Here is a 20,328-nt window from a genome sequence, read left to right on the forward strand (position 1 = left end):
GTAGCCTACACTCTCAGAGTTAAATTAACATTGAGGGTAAATTGAGGGTCCAAGAGATATAAATAAGAAATGCCATTAAATAGGGGTCCGTAGACTAATCCATGTCAAACTGGGGGGTCCTTGAAATTAAACGGGTTGAGAATCATTGCTAGAGCTGTACAAATCTTCTCTTATGAAGTCCCTGGCATATCTTTTCAAAGGGGGGGTCCGCGGGCTAATTAGTGTCAATGTGGGGGTCCTTCCTTGACATGAAAAGGTTTGGGAAGTGCAGACGCCTAGCTGGTTGGTTGCCATGTGCTATCGACAACACAAGTTACACAACACACCCGCACTCTTTCTCGGGGAGGTGAATGTATTAATAATATTTGTACTAATAATTGTAGCCATAAATAATGCTAGCTGCGTTCATACGGTCAGATGCAAATGATGCAAAGGTGCACGGTGTATTTGCAGCTTTTGTAGCTTTTGCAATTGCTTGCAGCAGATATACAAACGTACGGATCATGGATCTTTGCAACGTCATGATGTCGCTGGCTTCAGTGGCTTCCATTGACAATGAATGGTAGAGTGGTAGACTGCATCGTTTCATGCAACATGGCAGTGCCTGTCTGTTCAGCTCAGAGTGAGTAAAGTAGAAATAGGTTTAGATTTACGCAGGCAACTATATCCAGACCGGCGTCTTTATTTCAAATTTAGCAGTGTCTTGCTGACATAAAAAAAAATGCATACTAGACTAGTTTACTAGTTAATTTGTGTGAAATATAGCATTAGCACTTAGCAAATAAGTGCTAATGCTGCAGTGAGTGCAGCCAGCCTGCAGGCAGCAACCATAGAGCAACACGGTTGGAGACAGGCCACGCCTTCCTGCCAAGGCCAGCCAATCAAGTTCGGCTCATAACTGTCACTGCTGTTTTTGCGGCCAATCGTCACGCGGTATGCAAACGAGACAGTAACAACAGCATTGTCCAGGAGAATTTCATGAGAAGTTACCAGATTTTGTTCCTCAGTTGTGAAGAACAGACGGATCAGAGCGTACGTGCACGTCGACATACTACATTTACAGCCATCGACCATCAGTCAGCACTATAGCCTGCTCTCTGGGACGTGCATTGGATCTTGGATTTTATATGTACAACATGACGTTTGAGGAACTAAATGGGGATTACTCTCAAGAAAGGTATGCAGACATCCATGGAATGAGAGATTACATTAGACATAACACATGTCCAGCCCGGCGTGCCGGGCCCGGCAGTGAGAGTGTACAGAGGACTTTGTTCGGTTGTCGACATGCGGGCGGCCCGTGCACATTATTAATATGCGTTAATTAATGCTTCATGTTTAAAAAAAAGGGAAGAAAAAGTTGTCACCGTTTGCAAAATAGGATATGCAGTATTGCAGTCGATATGCAGCACAGTGATATACACTGAATATCAGAAGTTCTCTTTCGTGCTTTAAATGTATGAAATATTCGAAGGACACTCTTTCTCTGCTGAGCCTGCACTGTCACGAGGTATACTTCCACAGCACGCGAAAAACTTGCACGTTTGCCCGAGATAACATTTCTATGGTTTACCGTACAACTTTAAATGAAAGTAGAGGTTTTCTTTTTGTCTTTTTTGCAAGTGATTTTGCCTGCAAAATGTGTTATTTTACATGACTGACAAACCACTTCTAGCCTATACGTCTTGTCGCTTCCACCGGGTGCAGGCTATAGCTAGCAAAGCCTAGCATGACCAGACACCGCTGCACAAAGCAAACTAAAGGCTGGAATGCGTGATTTATTTAACTTTATTTAGTTGTTACTCATACTGACATGTGTTCTTCATTGTGTTACAGAATGGATTCTGTGGCGAAAGCATTGGAGGAGGTCCTCAGTACCGCATTGCCACAAGGCTGCATAACTGTTGGTGTCTATGAAGCAGCCAAGTCACTCAATGTGTAAGTGTACTTATCAGATAGAACACACCAAGTCCACACTTCTTATCAAGAGCATGGTTGTTTCGGATAATTTGCGATTTTTTTACTGTAAAACTAGGAGCCATTAAACTGCACCACCCTGGAATTAGTCATCAAATTACACACACACACACACACACACAACTTAACCACCATTCTGATATAATAATAATAATTGTGAAAGGATTAAACATGAGATTATTGTAGTCATTCATCTGCAAATGTGCAAAAGAACTAAGATAACTAAAGTAACACTGTTTTTCTTCCACCCTTCAGAGATCCTGATAACGTGGTCCTTTGCATTCTGGCCACGGATGACGACGACGTGAAAGACGTGGCCCTCCAGATCCACTTCACACTCATCCAGGCGTTCTGCTGTGAGAATGACATCAACATCCTGAGGGTGAACAACACCAGCCGCCTAGCAGAGATCCTTGGTGTCGGTGGAGGGGGGAAGCAGACTGGAGGAGAGCCCATGGACCTGCACTGTGTCCTGGTCACTGTAAGTGCCAATTCTCTTCGCCCCCCTCTCCCTTCTATGTGGAATGAGCCGTTTATGAATTAATATCAAGGCATTTTGTCTGTGTAATATTGCTGTTTATGTAATTGGTTGAGTTTGTAGTCACATGATGTGCAGGAGGACAAGCACATTCATAATTAATTACAGGACTTGATGTAGTAATCGGGCTCATGTGAAATTGCAGCATTGTTCAATTCCCCTTTAAAACGTGTTTTATTACACTGTAGCCTTGCAACTGCCATTTCCAAGCATGTGAGTTTAACTTCTATGAAGGACATGCCAGAACATGCCCTCGTGCACGGCTGAAAACATTTACTTACTTACAACTGCTCCCCTTCACGTGATTTGTGGGGAATATCAGCATGTGGTATTTTGTTTATGTCGCCTGCAAAATCCCATGTACTACACCTGCAAATTATTAAAGCTATCGTCTTTTCTCCCATTTTCTTGATTTTATCAGAGCCCACATGCTTCACAGTGGAAGGACCCTGCTTTGAGCAAAGTGAATCACTTCTGCAGGGAGAGCAGGTGTATGGACCAGTGGGTGCCCATCATTAATTTACCTGAACGATGAACAGCCTCGCTACCAGCAGCGGCAAAGAGACCATTCATGGTTCTGTTATCTGCATAGGAAGAGCGGTGTGAACGCTGATGGACCAGTTGCCACCATGTGGTCAAATCCCAAAGAATTGCTTGATGGGATATTGAAACCGCAGCACCATACTGAATGAATTTGGAGGAATAACGATGAGGACCCTGCAATCTTGAAGGCGATGTGTTGAATAATCAAATGGGCATGGCTTTCCCAACGGGTTCAGGACTGTCAGGGAGTTGTGACACTTGGCCTTGGAAACCAGACAAGACGGCAAGGCACTTTTTTTATTAAGGCAATAAAAAGCCTCTGTGCTTGTTAATGTAAAGGAGGACACTGTATATGGAATATAACATGTATTTGTGTGGCAAGGCACCTGTGGCAAAAAAGTGGAGAGAAACTCGAGCACTGTGGTTGAGGGGGACGAAGGCCTTAGAACCTATCTCCACTTAAACAAAAGCACTTGTTGAAACACTGGACTGTTGAAATTTCACATTCATTTACATTGTTGATGTTACAATTGTTTCTGTTATTATTATTATTTTTATATATATTTTATATATTATATTTAAAAAGGGAAGGGCTAAATATCCAATGAACAGTGAAGAATATGTTCTGTGTGTTCAGTGTTTCAGGTGCCAGCTGGTTTTTAAGTGGCACAGTTGTTTTCTACAAGTTAAGTTATTTCTAATGATATTTAAGTGTATTTATGTTTCTTTTTTTTTTTTACTCTTAAATATTTGCAAATTCTTATAAAAGACACAGTTGGCATTGTGTTCAATAAAAAATAGTTTTGGAACCAGAGCTTAGATGGCTTCTTTCCTTTTTTTTTCATTTTGCATTTCTGGAAATGTAACAAAGCAGAGGTGAATCCCAATCCCCCTCCCCCTTTTCCCCCAGCAAACAGTTGTAAAGGGGAGTCACGTGTGGATCAGAGGGGTCACGCTGTCCTTGGTGACATCTCTGTGCTGGAAGCAGAACAATAATCCTTGTCGTTCTCTGCTGTGGGTTTTGCCTGGGTCAGCAGGACCACACTCATTCATCCGCACAGATTCCCCTTTCACTCAAACCCAGAGATTTGTTGGGACAATTTAGCCAGGTGATTTCTTTGAATAGAGCCCATTTGTGACTGTTATGTGTGCCCTGATGATGATGAGACAAGAACAACTGAATACACAATTATTAATGCTTTACTAAAGAAGAATTGTGCATTTTCATGTTCAGTGCATGTTAAAGTACAACAGAACCAACATTTAATGTCATACTGTGGATATTCACATACTGTATATAACTGGACATATGTATTTTGCATAATTCAAACTACATTTAGTGAGGTTACAATGGTGTTCAAGCTTTTACCAGCCATTTCTTGACTTGCTCTGAAAGGTGTGCCTTACAATACATGCCTGGAATTTCTAAAGTTAGTAAATGAGATGATAGCATGCAACCGGGTTGTGTAATGCCTACTTACTTAATGCTCTGTCGCACGACGGTGTCATGCAAAGTGGTGTAAAGTAACTAGTACATTTACTTAAGTATACCATTTTGAGGTATTTACTGGAGTACTTCAAAATGGCAGTACTTTTCTACTCCACTACATTTGAAATGGGACATTCTGCATAATGAGTACTTTTACTTTTGATATTTTAAGTACATGTTGATGCCAACGCTTTTTGTACTTTTACTCAAGTTAATTTTGAATTCCAGTCTTTTACTTATAACAAAGTATTTCAGTATATTGCAGTATTGAATACTTTTACTTCAGTAAAACATTTGAGTACTTTTTTCCACCACTGCTATTGTGTCACATGCAGTGTTTGCTGGCCAATGTCACAGTCAGGCAATGTGATGTAAGGCAGGCATTCCCCGTGGTAAGTCGTAAGTGCAGAATCATGGTCACGAGAAGGGGAGCCTCGCCCACGGTATCTAACCTTTAATCAGAGAGACACACTACTGTACACTGGACTGACCTTGAGATTCCACATGATGGAAAAACCATATGACTTGATGTTCTCAAAGCTTTATTAGCAATGTGTCATATATCGCCTTGACCCGAAGAGCATGGTAATTTAACACTTCAAAACACACAAAGAAATTGAATATAGGAAGAAAAAAAACAGATGAGACTAAACTATCACATTCCATAAGGTGAGTATAACTTTCTCATACTGCATTCCTATAGTGACATGTCCGATAGTTATGGTGTCCTTTAAAAAGGCCAAGACGACCCTGTTGTTCTCTTGGGTGCTGTGTTAAAGGTCAGGCTCTGCTGGTATCCTCAGCCGTGTGACTGAAGGTTGTGACACTGACTGATGTCATGTTATGTGGTATAATGAACCAGGGGGAAAGGTTATTTTAAGACAGGATGGCTGATCTAGTGTTGTATTTGTTGGCACTTTCCCCACTGAATGAATCCCTCTTGCACCGACTTCCGTCACCAGGGAATGGGCATTTGCTGAAAGGAGGCATTTTGCATTCAACACAAATATTTATTAAACAATAAAATAAGTCTATAAGCCATGGCCTGGTAGCTCCTAGCTGTCAGGCAGCCCATGGCTATTTGAATGTTCCAGTTCAACACCCCTGGGCATAATCACTATGATCAGTACTAATAGTATGTTATACTTAAATACATTAGCTAAGATTATCTTAACCACTTAAGCCTGCAGTGCAACACGTTGCGAACTTGTAGCTCTGCAGATGTTCCCTTTTTTTGTTTAAAATTATAGACTAAAATTATAGACTGAATAGTGCATTGTACGAATTTTGCACGAGTTTGACACATACAAAGGCATAAATAACTAAATATTATAGGCCTATTATCATGTTTTTTTATTTTAAAATAACAACCAGTCCATTCATCAGGGATCAATACATCCAATTTGTATATTACGAGCGAGGTGATGTCATGTGCGCTGCTCAATATGAGGTCATCCTTTGTCTCATCAATTCAGATATCACAAATCAATGTAGCTCTCCCATTTGAAGTACATATCAAGAGAAGATAGTGCTGTAGCGAATTCACTCAAAATAGGGAAATTACTGTTTGTACAGTTGACTGTACAAACAGTACAGTACAGTACAGTACAGCAATTTCCCTATTTTGTTCAAAAACAGCATGCAACCAACGTACATGTTAGTGGGAAGTGAAGCTGCACAAACACAACTCAAATACTAACTACACTGCAACCTTTAAATGGGAGATGTGGCTTTATCTGATGTAGCCCTGCAGACTTTGAGGTTTAAAAAGTAAAGACTGACCCTCCTCACCCCACATCTCGCCCCAAAGCGCCATTGGGCAGTCAGTCAAGTGACTTTATAGGCTCTCCGCTCAACTGTCCCGTCTGTATAGCTCTATATGGGTAATGGGAACTTCCGAAAGAGCAGAGGTGCTGCTTGGTTCACTGTGCCAACACCTTCGCTCACACATTACCCCCACACAGCCTCATCCTCTGCTTTGCCCCCCTCTGCCCGCCTCCCCCCTCCCCCACATCAGCACATTCCAGTACACACTGTAACTACTCAGGCAGATTTGGAACAGAGGCACGCTGTCAGTGGGGACTTGCCTGCCAGGCCCACTGGCGTGCGCTTCCCTATCATCATCCTCCTCGCATTGCTGCACAATGAGAGATAGGATTTTGTCCATGTAGTCTAGTCCCTGTGGAGGGTCACATGCCGCATGCCTTTTTGGGTGCACCGGATCCATGCTTATCATGCACAGCATTCTGCCTCACATTAGCACATATTTTGGGAATGTCACTACTTGGTGCAATGCTTCGCGTATATACATTTTTGGGGGTTTTATCAATCCACTGTGAAGCTGATCTTTGTAGCACATGACAAAGAGAACATGTATAATGCTACCTCGGCTTGGTGGTTTGCAGTGACAGTAATGAGTAGCCTGTGCTGAACATTGTCCTGAATCCTCCTCACTAACTACACAATACCAATGCACCTGTAGCACAGTTGAACAATACCATGCCATTGAAACAATGCATGAGAACAAAACACCTCACAGTATTTAAGATCATCCTCACAATAGGCAATCCAACAATGCCATTTCCCTACATCTCACTCTATGCATGAGAAAATGACATGAGTAATAAATAGCCAGTGTTGTTGTGCATTTGTACATTTGTAACAATAGCTGACGGTGGATATATTACTACTATTTGATCTCCCTTTTGTGCGCAGTGTTTCTCTGCCAGCTGCCGACGACAGACAAGGTCAGAGAAACCCAAGCGACCACCGGCGGATTATCAAAACAAGCTTTTAGTCCGGGTCAGTGTTTTCCCCAAAATAGCTCCTCAGAGCGGAAACCATGTGTTAGGCACCTTCTATATTTAACCCTCTTGTACTTGTGATCTGAGGCTGCAATGGTGAGAGAGGGCTGGGTGTAGTTCATCCATAGGTAGTCTACTGTAAAAAGGAAAATAAATAAAAGAAAAACAGGACTGTGGGCCAGAAGCTAATGAGAGGAAACAAGGCTATAGATAACCTTCCAGGTTTATTTATAACTGGAGTCCCTCTGAACTGTAAAGTGAGCTACATCTGAATATGAACCCCCCTATACTCCATGTATGTAGACTTATATGATAGGTCTTATTGTCTCCACCAGGCCGAAGGCATGAGAGAGTATGTTTTGCCCTCCGTCCGTGTGTGTGTGTGTGTGTGTGCGTGCGTGCGTGCGTGCGTGCGTGTGTGCGTGCGTGCGTCCGTCCGTCCGTTCGTCCGTTAACAGCTAATCTCCGTCATCGTTAACCCGGTCGATGCCAAACTTTGCACACACACTCCCTGGATGCCAACGATGAACCTCTGCCCCAGATTTTCCAGCACGGACTGTTATAGCGCCACCACGAGGCAGCTTTTCACCATTCTTACCTATAACTGCACCTATAATCTGCATGAAACATTGCATGCACCCTCCCTACAGGCCAAGGACAAGCCTTTGACATGCATATTTCACATCTGCCTTTTAAAGCACCAGGAGGCCGACTTTTGTAAAACACATTTTTGGATATTACTCTTTTGTCCAAAAATCCCGCAAAATCTCCATAATCATGTGCTCAAGACGGATCTGTTATAGCGCCAACAGGTGGATTTTAGCAAAATGCATTTCTGGAACAAAATGCCTCAAATCATCCAATTGCCATCAAAAGCATAAGAACAAATGGCACCCTTTTCACATTGGCCTATTATAGCGCCACCAGGTGTGTGTGTGTGTGTGTGTGTGTGTGTGTGTGTGTGTGTGTGTGTGTGTGTGTGTGTGTGTGTGTGTGTGTGTGTGTGTGTTCTAACAAACAAACAAAAAATATGTTTATATTACTCCTAAACATTCCTATCCTCCTGTGCCCAGAAGGGCACTTTTTCTATTTATTCTGTACCATTTTGAGAACAGTACAGTGAGTGAGCAGTGTTGGAATGTGTCAGAAATGTGACAATAGCTCAATTCCTACAAAAACATTTTATGGTTAGACAAGAAATTCTTCACTTGGCACCCATCACACAAGGATAGAAATGTACGTGTCATCAATACCTCCTTCTGTCCGTAAGATGAATGTAAATAGGTTTGAATGGGGTTTCTATAGGTGTAAGAATGTAGGACTAGTAGCATGCCAAAGTTTGTGCTATTGCCATTGAGAATGCATTGGGCGTTTAAGTTAAATAGCTCAGAAACTACAAAACATTTCAAAGTAAAACGTTCCAGCATGTGTGCCCACAGTAAGCTGAATTATAAAAAGTGTGAATGGAGTTTCTAGGTGAAAGTGACTTTTTGACATGCCATAGAGCTGCCATTGAGCCCCATTATAAATTTCTCAAATTTGAAAGCACTATATTTCTAAAACTATGAAAGATTTCAAAGATTCCTTTTCAGACAAACATGTCCACCATAAGATGAACCTAAATAGGTTTGAATGGGGTTTCTAGGTGTAATAATGTAGGACTAGTAGCATGCCAAAGTTTGTGCTATTGCCATTGAGAATGCATTGGGCGTTTAAGTTAAATAACTCAGAAACTACAAAACATTTCAAAGTAAAACGTTCCAGCATGTGTGCCCGCAGTAAGCTGAATTATAAAAAGTGTGAATGGAGTTTCTAGGTGAAAGTGACTTTTTGACGTGCCATAGAGCTGCCATTGAGCACCATTATAAATTTCTCAAATTTGAAAGCACTATATTTCTAAAACTATGAAACATTTCAAAGATTCCTTTTCAGGCAAACATGTCCATCGTAAATTGAACCTAAATAGGTTTGAATGGGGTTTCTAGGTGTAAGAATGTAGGACTAGTAGCATGCCAAAGTTTGTGCTATTGCCATTGAGAATGCATTGGGCGTTTAAGTTAAATAACTCAGAAACTACAAAACATTTCAAAGTAAAAAGTTCCAGCATGTGTGCCCACAGTAAGCTGAATTATAAAAAGTGTGAATGGAGTTTCTAGGTGAAAGTGACTTTTTGACATGCCATAGAGCTGCCATTGAGCCCCATTATAAATTTCTCAAATTTGAAAGCACTATATTTCTAAAACTATGAAACATTTCAAAGATTCCTTTTCAGGCAAACATGTCCATCGTAAATTGAACCTAAATAGGTTTGAATGGGGTTTCTAGGTGTAAGAATGTAGGACTAGTAGCATGCCAAAGTTTGTGCTATTGCCATTGAGAATGCATTGGGCGTTTAAGTTAAATAACTCAGAAACTACAAAACATTTCAAAGTAAAAAGTTCCAGCATGTGTGCCCGCAGTAAGCTGAATTATAAAAAGTGTGAATGGAGTTTCTAGGTGAAAGTGACTTTTTGACGTGCCATAGAGCTGCCATTGAGCACCATTATAAATTTCTCAAATTTGAAAGCACTATATTTCTAAAACTATGAAACATTTAAAAGATTCCTTTTCAGGCAAACATGTCCATCGTAAATTGAACCTAAATAGGTTTGTATGGGGTTTCTAGGTGTAAGTATGTAGGACTAGTAGCTTGCCAAAGTTTGTGCTATTGCCATTGAGAATGCGAACAGTTCTCAAGTTACGTGCATTACAGCCGTACAACATACATACGTACAGACAGACGTACAGACAGACAGATGTGGTGCATTTATAGATAAGATGTATGTAATGGAGTCTACATCCTTAAACGTGCCATAATTTAACAAGACAATGCACTTGTTACGCTCACATACTGTATGTGCTGGTATATGTTAATTAATACAGTGGACATAACATTTGATACAGTAGGTGATAACTTTGTCATACTGGCTTGAGCATCACCCCAGGCATCTAAGGTGAAGATGCCTGAAAGGCTGAGCGAGGCGAGGGGCAATGGCTGGCATCCTCCAGGCTGGAGGAGACCTTTTGTGCAGCGGCTGTGTCCCAGTGGCGTATCCATGAATTACGTTTTGGGCAGGCAAGATCATGTGTTAATTGTCGTCTCACAATCGTAGCACTAAAGGTTTTCAAAGAGATATACCTGCCAGACGAGTAGGATACAAAGGCTGAAAGGCATGCATTTACATTCCAATGGGTGAGGGTCGCGCTCTACCGCAACGGCCAATTAGCTGTCCATTAATAGTTCTCAGGTCTTGTTTTTGTCTTCTTTTTTTCTCACTGTATGGATTTTGGCCAGGCCAGAAATGGATTTGGACAGGCGGACGCCTGCCCTCGCCTTATTGTAGATACGCCTCTGCTGTGTCCTCTATGGTGCTTCCCTGTCTTCTGTGGTGCAAAATAATAATACTTTAGGCAAGAGGTGCCAAACTTGAGGGAGGCACATATCTTTAATTAACACTGCACCAATGTTTTGCATTTTGCCCATTGTCTTGCATGCTCGGTCTACAGTATAGGAAATGCAGAAAGATGTTAAAGCATAGAAATCTACAGAACATTGAGTAGTTTCCAAGCTTTATCCTGTGCCATTTGTCACGGCATGTGTCAGGCTATCTATATGACCGTCCTATACTGTACTTCATAGCCATTACATTCTGTAGGTTACATGATAATAGCATAGAGTTCAAGGAACAAACAAACAGCTTTCAAGTAATTGTGTGCCCACAATTTCCCCCAAGGGAAATTGATAAGGTTTAAATCTATCTAATAATACGTGTGAGACGAGCACGCAGCTTGTCTTACAACAAACCCTTGGTCCCGTGTTTATTAACAGCAGCAGCAGAAGATTTAGCTTGATTTGAAACTACTGAAGTTCAAATGTGATTCTTTTACATGTGGACCAATCCTTTCATTGCTGCCTCCTAAGTATGGTCCAAACCAGAACACATTTATCAAATGAAACTGCATAGAAAAGACAGAGTACAGTGTACATTTGCCACCGTCAGTGTTTAGCATGGAGTGTTTTTTGTATTTATTGTTGCATTGCCTGTTTTATATTGTTATGTTCCGTTTGTCTCAGGGCAAGGACCACACTGGAAATAAGTCACTGACTTTGTTTTTTTATCTGTGATGTTTCTGTGAGAAGCATGTTAACATGTATTTTTCTTTTAACCATGACGTCTAATAAATCTACCAATCAAAGTCATTTAAAAGCCACAATAACAGGTCAAACCATGGGTTAACATGACTGTTTATTCAGAAATAAATTAGTGCAGTATTACACCGAATTGAGTGCTGCATTAATTATCGTCACACGTTCTCCATACAATGGTCAATGTGTCAGTGAAGATAGTCAATAGGCCTATCTCACAGCCCGCTTTCCACGCCCACTTCCGGTAAATAGTGGTGTCATTTAACATTAGCATTTACACGTTTCTTTCTCTGGAGAATCTAAGTACATTTTCTAATGTAAAAATGTGACAGACCAATATTATTATGAAGCAAACAAGATGGTAAATCAGCTCGAACAGATAGAACAAACCTTACCTTGAGAAAACAAAAGTTGTAGACTTCTTAAATTACCTCTGTTAACATGTAGCGTCTATGGAGTGACGTCACGCTATCACCACTAACCCCGAAAGGGGGCGTATTAAGGGGGTGGGGAAATTCTGTGAGATAGGCCTATTAAACACATTTAAACATGTAAATGATCAAATTAAAGTCTGTCAATGTGCAGTAAGGCCATTGCTGGGTGACTCAATGTATGGAAACTATATCGTGATAGTTGTGATCTATGTGCATTTTTAAGTGGCATACTGAACTGTTCTGATAATAATTAATTAATTGAGGAAACTCTATTAAAAAAACCCACAATTGGTCTTGCTGTTTTAAAAACTTTATAAACTACCCTTTGGAGAAGGCAACAATACCAATGCTGAAATCTGTAGCACCGGGTAGTCAAATATAATCCAACAGCTCTTGTTAATGACAACATGTAGACACACAAAAAAAACAAAAAAAACAATGGCACAAAATAGTTACAAATCACTTTCATCAGAGAGCTAGAAATATTAGATAGAAATATCTTTTGTTGTTAAAAAGAAAATACTCCAAGACTGTTCATAATACATAGGCATACAGGCAACCCTCAATTTATACTTTGATGATGCATAAACTGGATTTAAGGCTTTTGTGTGCAAGAACGAATATTTTATCTAAGTCTGCTTTTTGTTATCACATGCCCCCAGAACACGCTCCAGCCTCCAGTAGCTAAACAGCTTGCTAATCAAATCGTACATGTCAATACACGAGTCAATGCTACCGTAGTCAGTAGTGTACATGTACAAGAGACAATCAGAACCATCCAGGGGCATGTGCGTCAACGGGTTACATTAATGGATAGTTGGATACTACCCACTGTACGTACCGTGCTTGTGCCAAGACTCTATTTAAGACACAAGTGTTTACATCGAGTTGCCTAAGATCATTGTCTTGTATCTGCAAGGCAGCATGGCTCACTGTTGTGTAAAAAGCAGTTCCAATAACCGGGGCGGGGTTGCTTCTTGTCGCCACGTATTTCCAAATGTTAAGCTAAACCTTTTTTACCAATAAAGAAAACCTGGTGACTTATCACAATCATGTGACAGGTTTGCAATAAATTATTACTTCATGAGTTATGAAGGCTTGGCTTGGTCCCGCAGGGTCATAAAAACCTTGTTGTCAAAACAAAATGCTGGATACACGAGATGTGTGCAGGACACCAGAGTTCTACACTACAATATGTTGTCCAAGGCAGCAGAGCTGTAGATCGGCTATTTTCAGCAAGTGAAAAAAACACGGCATCAAGGCCCGCCAAAACACATTTTGTTCGACTAAATCAACTGTAGATTTAGTAAAACATTCCAGGTGACTAAAATGTGACTAAAACTAAATTAAATCTATTCAAGAGACTAAAATAAAAAAATTGCTGCCAAAAACAACACTGCAAGGCGTGTGGTTCTCAATCGCTGGTTTGGGACCCATCTTGTGAGATGAAGTGTGTAATATTGTACTGTATGTGTTAGTCAGTTAGTGAATTGTTTGAATTTGTTTCCTGGCTTCATAGAGCACCGAAGTCTGACGTCACTTTCAGTAGAGGACTCCAATACACAGGTTCATGTATTTTTTTAGTTGCATTGAGATCCCCATAGGGCGATTTTATATAAGAACTGTGTTTGAAAAATAAACCGACCACCCCGGCCTTTCTGTCAGGGGAGTGGCTGTTAATGATGTCCATTCATATTTGATACAGCCAGTTTCTGGAGAAAATGGAATTAATGTGGCCGCAAAAGCCTTGAAACTACATATGAAGGCAATGCTAATATACGTCACGCCCAGCTGTCAACACATTGCGTTCCTGAGATTCCTCGTTGACGTAAGCTCAGCTGGTGGTGACTCGACTCGTACTAACCACGAAACATTAAATATCAATAAAATAAAAATAAACGTAATTAACATTGAGTTTCTGTTGTGCGACGGGCAGATGCAGCCACCCCGCCTATACCGGAAATGTAGTCTCTGGGTTGTTTGACTCGTTTCTAACGCTTTTTTTGTTACTCTTTGGGTATATTTGTACATTTCCACCTTCAGTCGATGCTTCATATCCATATGAGTGAAAAGGCCGGGGCGATCGGTTTATTTTTCAAACACAGTTCTTATATGAGGCGATCTAAAATCCCCCTATGGAGATTACAATGCAAATAAAAAGTAGACGAACCTGTGGATTGACGCCCTCTACTGACAGTGACGTCAGGTGCTCTATTGCGGCAATCCGGGTTCCAATTTGGAATCCAACCAGCTGAGAACCATTGTTCAACCTGACACCAGATGTCTAATGCACTTATCAGAGGGATCGATCTGCACCTAAAAGAGTACAATCTGATGAACTTTTGTTTTTAAATATATTATTAATAATATATAATAACATTATTATATTCTTAATCTTAATACAATGTTAATACAAAACCCATCGCATATATTACGTACCTTAAATCTGAACCATACACATTTTAGATTACTGAACAAAAGGTTCCTAAAATGAGTTAATGTTGATCCCACTGCTTTACAATACTGTGAGGAAGTAAAACAGAAACAAAAGATAAGAAAAAAACAACAACGTGACGGCATCAATTTCAGCAGAACACAAAACTGTCACATTCATTGTTAGCACACAGTAACAACCAGTCTCCATTTTTAACCCTTACAAGTATATCTTCACAATCTCAAGAGTTAAACGAACATCCCAGATTTGACTAACGTTTTACCAAGCTTATTATACACTCTGACCCTGTTTTTTTTTTTTTTGAGTGGTGTAAACCACTCCTACAACTGGCTTTTTTGTGCAGAAAAAATTAGCATGGTTGCTATGTTCACCCTGTTGTAATGACGTAATGAAATCACACCCGGGTGAACAGGGTGAACATAGCAACCATGCTCATTTTTTCTGCACAAACAAAGCCAGGTAATGAAATCACACCCGGGTGTGATTTCATTACGTCAGACATGATTTCATTACGTCAGACAGACCTTACACCACTCAGTTCACACAGGTGTGATTTTTGTGTTACAGTGAATTCCAACCCATACTGGTGGTGATGGTGGGGCTGTAAGACACACTTTAGGCAGCAGATACAATGATTTGATGAACAGGTACGTGGCCAAAAGGCCAGGAAGGAAACCAGTGGTGGAAAAAGTACTCAATTTCGTTACTCCAGGCCTGGCGCCGTGGCTCAGCGGTCCAGGCACCTTGGCTGGTAATCCAGTCTGGGCAGTGTGCCGCGGGTTCGACTCCCGATCCCGACGGCCTTTACTGCATGTCACCCCCCCCATCTCTCTCCCAATTTCCGGTCAGCCTACTGTGATTCTATCCCTCTACAAAATAATAAAAAAGGAGAAAGCCACAAAAAATATCTTAAAAAAAACGTGTTACTCCACTTCACCACTTTTCAACCTATCTTCCTAGACTTGGTCCTCACGGCATGGACGGTTAGCTCAACCGTCTGGGCACCTAGGCTGCCAAGCCACTGTTCGCTATCAATAAAAGGCACAAAAAGACATTAGTCCTCACTAATGTTCATGATGAAATACCACAATTTCTTTCTACTCAGTCTGTGTCTCATAGGAGGGCTGTGGGCAGTTCAGAAACCCGTCCAGCAGTGACATCATCGATAGGCAGGTTTCTTTTAAACAAGATTTTTTTTTTTTTTAAATATACTTTTTATTATCGTGAGAACGATGGCTTCCATTATCGCATTGCAACTTTTCAGGAATAGATAGCCTGCCGTTTCTATTAGCTTGGACCCCCCCATCGATGATGTCACTGGTGGACGGGTTTCTGAACTGCCCACAGCCCTGAGTAGGGAAAAAATGGTGGCATTTGAGGACCAAATATATGAAGAAAGGTTGAAAAGTGGTGACGTATCAATACTGCAATATAGAAATACTCTGTTACAAGTAAAAGTCTGGAATACAAAATGTACTTGAGTAAAAGTACAAAATAATTGGCATCAAAATGTACTCATTATGCGGAATGTCCAATTTCGAGTTTTCAAATGTACTGTATAAAAATCTTTTGAAAATAGCCGATCTACAAGCTCCCAATGCGTCGCATCGCGACACATTGTGAGCTTGTAGATCGGCTATTTTCAAATGGCCGAAAACGTATATATAGGGCTGAAGTGGTTAATGCAGGTTTTGTAATAATAATCAAAAATCTACACAGTAACTAGCAACTAAAGTTTTCAAATAGATGTAGGTGGAGTAAAAGTACAATATTTGGATCCGAGATGTCGTGGAGTAGAAGTAAAAGTATTGGAAATTGGAAATACTCAAGTAAAGTACAAATACCTCCTCACCCCAGTACTTAAGTAAATGTACTTAGTTACTTTCCACCACTGGCTATATATATTATATATATATACATTCACAGAGTAAAGTAGACAGATGCCAACAGTCACACCCAGTCCACAGTCCCAGTGATAGGGGCTGCTTCAGTTAGTCAGATGACAATCACTTTTCCATTATCAATACATGGCAGGTGATTTTTTCCCCCCATGCCAAGTAGCATTTTACCAAGCTGTTTAGTGGTTTCCCGTTAATAGAAGGAGACAGGGTGGCCACGGCACACATACTTGGCTGATTGCGGATTGTAATCAGTTCTAGGTCAAATCATTACAGAAATCAAGACTATATACTAGTGATATTCTTTTCAACCAATTCTAGACGGGAAGACCCCTTTTGGTGTTTTAAGCATTATGTTATACTTTAGCTGTTGAAAAAATATCAGATCTACAAGCGCGGCACCAAGTTTATTTTTAAAAATCGTTAAAATGTGGCGCAAATATTTGAATATATATTCTTTCACAGTGAACGTTTTTAACTCAAATCGTTGCTCCCCCCCCCCCCCCGGTCCCTGGAACAACATATTTTCAGAAGGGGGTCGGCGGCCAATTACATATATTTTTGGGGGTCCTTGACATGAAAATGTTTGAGATAGACTGATATAGTCCTACTGTATCTCCCAACCCCCACCTACCCACCCTCCTAATCCCTCCCAACAAAAAAAGAAAGAAAAAGAAAATAGAAAAAAAGAATACAGCCACATTAATAAGCAAAACAACGGACACGTAAAGGCTAAATGGCATCGACTACAATATAGTGCAGGGTTTCTTGTCCTTGAAGGGGTTTTCTGAAGTGGGGATACCCATGAGCAGAGGGTCGTACTTGGCGTGCTCGGCACAGTAATTCATGAGGTCCGCTGAAGCCTTGGACACCTGCAGTACAAACACAGGACGGAGGGTGAACACAAACACACACGTACGCGTGTGCACGCACACGCACACGCAACCGCACACACACACACGCACACGCCTAATACTACAAGTAAGACGCGCGAACGCGGGAAGCGAACGCAGCTCGTAAATTGCAATAACAACAATTAGAATAAATTACGTACTTTTTTAAGGTTTTTTTTAAGTTCTCTTTTTTTTTGTTTTTTTAAGATTTTTTTTAAATTCTTTTCTTTTTAATTTTTTTTTTAAGTTAAGTTTTTTCTTTAAGATTTTTTTAAAGTTAAGTTTTTTAAAGTTTTTTCTTTTTAAGTTTTTTTTTAAGTTAAGTTTTTTTTTAAGTTAAGGTGTGTGTGTGTGTGTGTGTGTGTGTGTGTGTGTGTGTGTGTGTGTGTGTGTGTGTGTGTGCGTGCATGTGTGTGTGTTTTTGTGTGTGATACAGCTGTGCCCTCTGGTGCACAGCGTGGTGGTACAGCGTGGTGGTACAGCGTGGTGTTACAGCGTGACACACACAGACACACAGACAGACATGATCTGCTGGGTCTCATAGTAAATGCTCACTGCGTTCGCAAATACATGGAATGACCTACAAAAGACATTAAAATTGACCACATTGATACCCTTGCATCGTTTTAAAACCTTGGTGAGCATATACAGACCCCCACAATGTGTAACTGTTTTTAGATCGTTTTGAAATTTGTTTTAGCTTTTTAATTGTAAACCTATGTAATTTCACATTGTATACCTTTTGTTTTTATTTTCCTGATCTTCTGATGTATTGTGATGTGTTTCTATGTGATATTGTATTACTCGACGACACTGAAAATGAGTTTGATTACTCAGTGTAATTTCGAGAATAAATAACTTGAATGAATGAACACGCAAACACACACACACGCACGCACGCACGCGCGCGCGCGCACACGCACACACACCTGTGCATCCTTATCAAGAGTTACTACAATTTTAAATTTGAGCCATTTAGTGAGACGCTCTTTCCCATAGTGACTTAGGTAATCGGTATACTAATAATCGGGACATCAACATCATTTATTGGACATGATACTGACATGCCTGTATATTGGCTTGGAACTTTGGAAGGTTTAACCACTCATATCCTACAGTATATGAAAAAAAGAGGTTGCGCATCCGCAATGGTTTTCAGTGGAGTGCAAAACCCAAATCCAGTATACATCAAAAAATAGGAATTAAAAAATTCCAAAAAGGTAGCACATCCAAAAGTGAAACAAATGGCGGACAAAGTACTCACATTTCCATTTCTTTATTGGCACAACGCGTTCCTTTTTGGTGTGCAGTGCCAATAAAGAAATGGAAAATGTGATTTTTAAATTCCTATATTTTCACTTATATATCCTATATATGTGTTGTTGACTGGTCTGGAGTCTCCCAGGGGTTCTGTCAATTGGTCACCTCCTTATTTCCCTTTACACGACTCTTGGCCCAAAATAGCCCCTCTGGCTTTGTTTGTTTAACTGTATGTAATGTGTTTATTTTTTATTTTTTATTTGTTCTGTATTTATGGACATTTCCTGATGTTTCTTCGAAGATTTTGTTTTGTATTTGTGCTGCCATGGGGATGTGTGTGTGTGTGTGGGGGGGGGGGGGGGGGGAATATATGTGAATAATTGCTTTGAAATTACTATGTTGTAAAGAAAAATCAATAAACAATAAAAAATAAAAAATAAAAAAATAGCCCCTCTACTGTACAAGCTCAAAACACATTGCGACAACGTTGTGAGCTTATAGTTCTGCTATTTTCATCAAATGTTTGCCCGTTATGACACGGGGCCGGAATAGGGATGCTATAGGGTTCATGTGGTTGACACACAGACACATGTCATAACGCAGGGACGTGCAGAGAGTGTTATAGAGGGGCAGGGGCTGAAATCCCGGTTAAGAGGGCACTTTTGGACAAAAATCGCGAAAATATATATATTTCCGGGGCACAACCCAGCACTCTTTAGCTATGGAGATGCAGTGTGTTCCGACATGGATTTCTAAACAAATTTGTTCAACGCAAAATACCGTGTTCACGTCCACAGGAGACTTCGGGGAAAAAAAGCAATTCTCCTGATAAATGCTGCCTTCCGGCGTGGCATGGAAAGGACATTTGCCATTTGCATTTCTTTCACCGTGTAGTAAATGCTGCATTCGTGGTCTGGAAAGGGCAGTTGTTTTACAGACGGGTAAAAGGGCAGGGGCTGAAGCCCCCTTTGATGTCTATGTGTGCACGTCCCTGTCATAAATGCCACATGACTGTAATGACATGCAATATTCTTTCGGTGTGGTCTCTCTTCTTCACGCACCTTTATCCTCTCGATGCTGGCTTCTACCCTGAGCTGCTGCACCGTCCTCTTGGCGTGGGCTATGTTGTTGGCACTGGGCGTCTTCGAAGACATCCTCCTGGGCAACAAAAGACTGCATTTAGGAAAAGGAAAATGTCAATCGTTTGTTGAGACGAAAGCAAAAAAAAAAAAAAAAAAAAAAAAGCAAATGGAGAATTTGGTCGTGTGTGTCATGTCACGCAAAGAAAACAACTCTGTCAAATCTGTCAAACTGAAGTTATATTATGCTAGTAAACAAAGCACAAGTGCCAAAACAAGCAATAGGTGACAGCGGAAAGGTGACTGGGTCATTCTGTTGGGAGGAACAACTAACCAACTAACTATTAAACTAACTTAACAAACAAGAACATACTAGGTCTGATATTCAGATCAAATATCAAAAAAAACATTTGCCGTTGTTCTTTTGCTATTCTGCGGTTCCATTCACCTTCTTTATCATGCAGTTCTCGGGTCAAGCCGTGTGGAGTGTGTAGACGGTCCTGTCGAAAAACAAGAGGAGAAAACATTCAAACTCAGTAGCAGCAGCATGCTGCTCGGAGGCTTGCTGCAACAACACACAGAATATCCTGCTCATCGTGCCGGGCATCGTTTCAGAACCACACTTCTGTCAAAGAGAGTAGGAAGCAGATGACGAGGGACAATGATGACACTCTGCCCGGCCGTTTGGCAAATCGCCCAAACTTGCTTGTCATAACAAACAAATTCACAAAACCCAAAGCCGATGTGAACACAGTTGGGACATACTGCGCTG

General features: G+C 40.8%; 2 protein-coding genes across 3 annotated transcripts; one reads left to right on the forward strand and one right to left on the reverse strand.

Moving 5' to 3' along the window:
- The first annotated feature begins 909 nt into the window (after nucleotides 1-909).
- Nucleotides 910-3,872, forward strand: LOC306918169 (growth arrest and DNA damage-inducible protein GADD45 alpha-like). Its single transcript, XM_079531050.1, has 4 exons — nucleotides 910-1,177; nucleotides 1,837-1,938; nucleotides 2,233-2,458; nucleotides 2,937-3,872. Exons 1-4 carry the CDS (start codon nucleotides 1,128-1,130, stop codon nucleotides 3,048-3,050), a joined length of 492 nt encoding a protein of 163 aa, XP_079387176.1. The 5' UTR covers nucleotides 910-1,127; the 3' UTR covers nucleotides 3,051-3,872.
- A 13,124-nt stretch (nucleotides 3,873-16,996) lies between these two features.
- Nucleotides 16,997-20,125, reverse strand: LOC306918167 (guanine nucleotide-binding protein G(I)/G(S)/G(O) subunit gamma-12). Of its 2 annotated transcripts, none has more exons than XM_079531048.1 (3): nucleotides 20,005-20,125; nucleotides 19,539-19,650; nucleotides 16,997-17,196 (listed from the first exon to the last, which is right to left on the reverse strand). In XM_079531048.1, the coding sequence occupies exons 2-3, from the start codon at nucleotides 19,629-19,631 to the stop codon at nucleotides 17,071-17,073; spliced, it is 219 nt and encodes a 72-aa protein (XP_079387174.1). In that variant the 5' UTR covers nucleotides 19,632-19,650; nucleotides 20,005-20,125; the 3' UTR covers nucleotides 16,997-17,070. The 2 variants fall into 2 exon arrangements, with proteins under 2 accessions (XP_079387174.1, XP_079387175.1); XM_079531049.1 differs by having other exon boundaries at nucleotides 19,539-19,635; nucleotides 20,005-20,048.
- Nucleotides 20,126-20,328: the final 203 nt, after the last annotated feature.

Source organism: Electrona antarctica (genome assembly GCF_951216825.1).
Source record: "Electrona antarctica genome assembly, contig: scaffold_592, whole genome shotgun sequence".
Taxonomy (NCBI): domain Eukaryota; kingdom Metazoa; phylum Chordata; class Actinopteri; order Myctophiformes; family Myctophidae; genus Electrona; species Electrona antarctica.

Excerpts from the sequence above, each read along its gene's own strand:
- LOC306918167 (XM_079531048.1), bottom strand. The coding sequence starts at position 19,631 with ATGTCTTCGAAGACGCCCAGTGCCAACAACATAGCCCACGCCAAGAGG. Across the intron at positions 17,197-19,538 it reads CCAGCATCGAGAGGATAAAG|GTGTCCAAGGCTTCAGCGGA; the intron begins GTGCGTGAAGAA and ends TTTGTACTGCAG.
- LOC306918169 (XM_079531050.1), top strand. The coding sequence starts at position 1,128 with ATGTACAACATGACGTTTGAGGAACTAAATGGGGATTACTCTCAAGAA. Across the intron at positions 1,178-1,836 it reads GGGGATTACTCTCAAGAAAG|AATGGATTCTGTGGCGAAAG; the intron begins GTATGCAGACAT and ends ATTGTGTTACAG. Across the intron at positions 2,459-2,936 it reads TGCACTGTGTCCTGGTCACT|AGCCCACATGCTTCACAGTG; the intron begins GTAAGTGCCAAT and ends TGATTTTATCAG.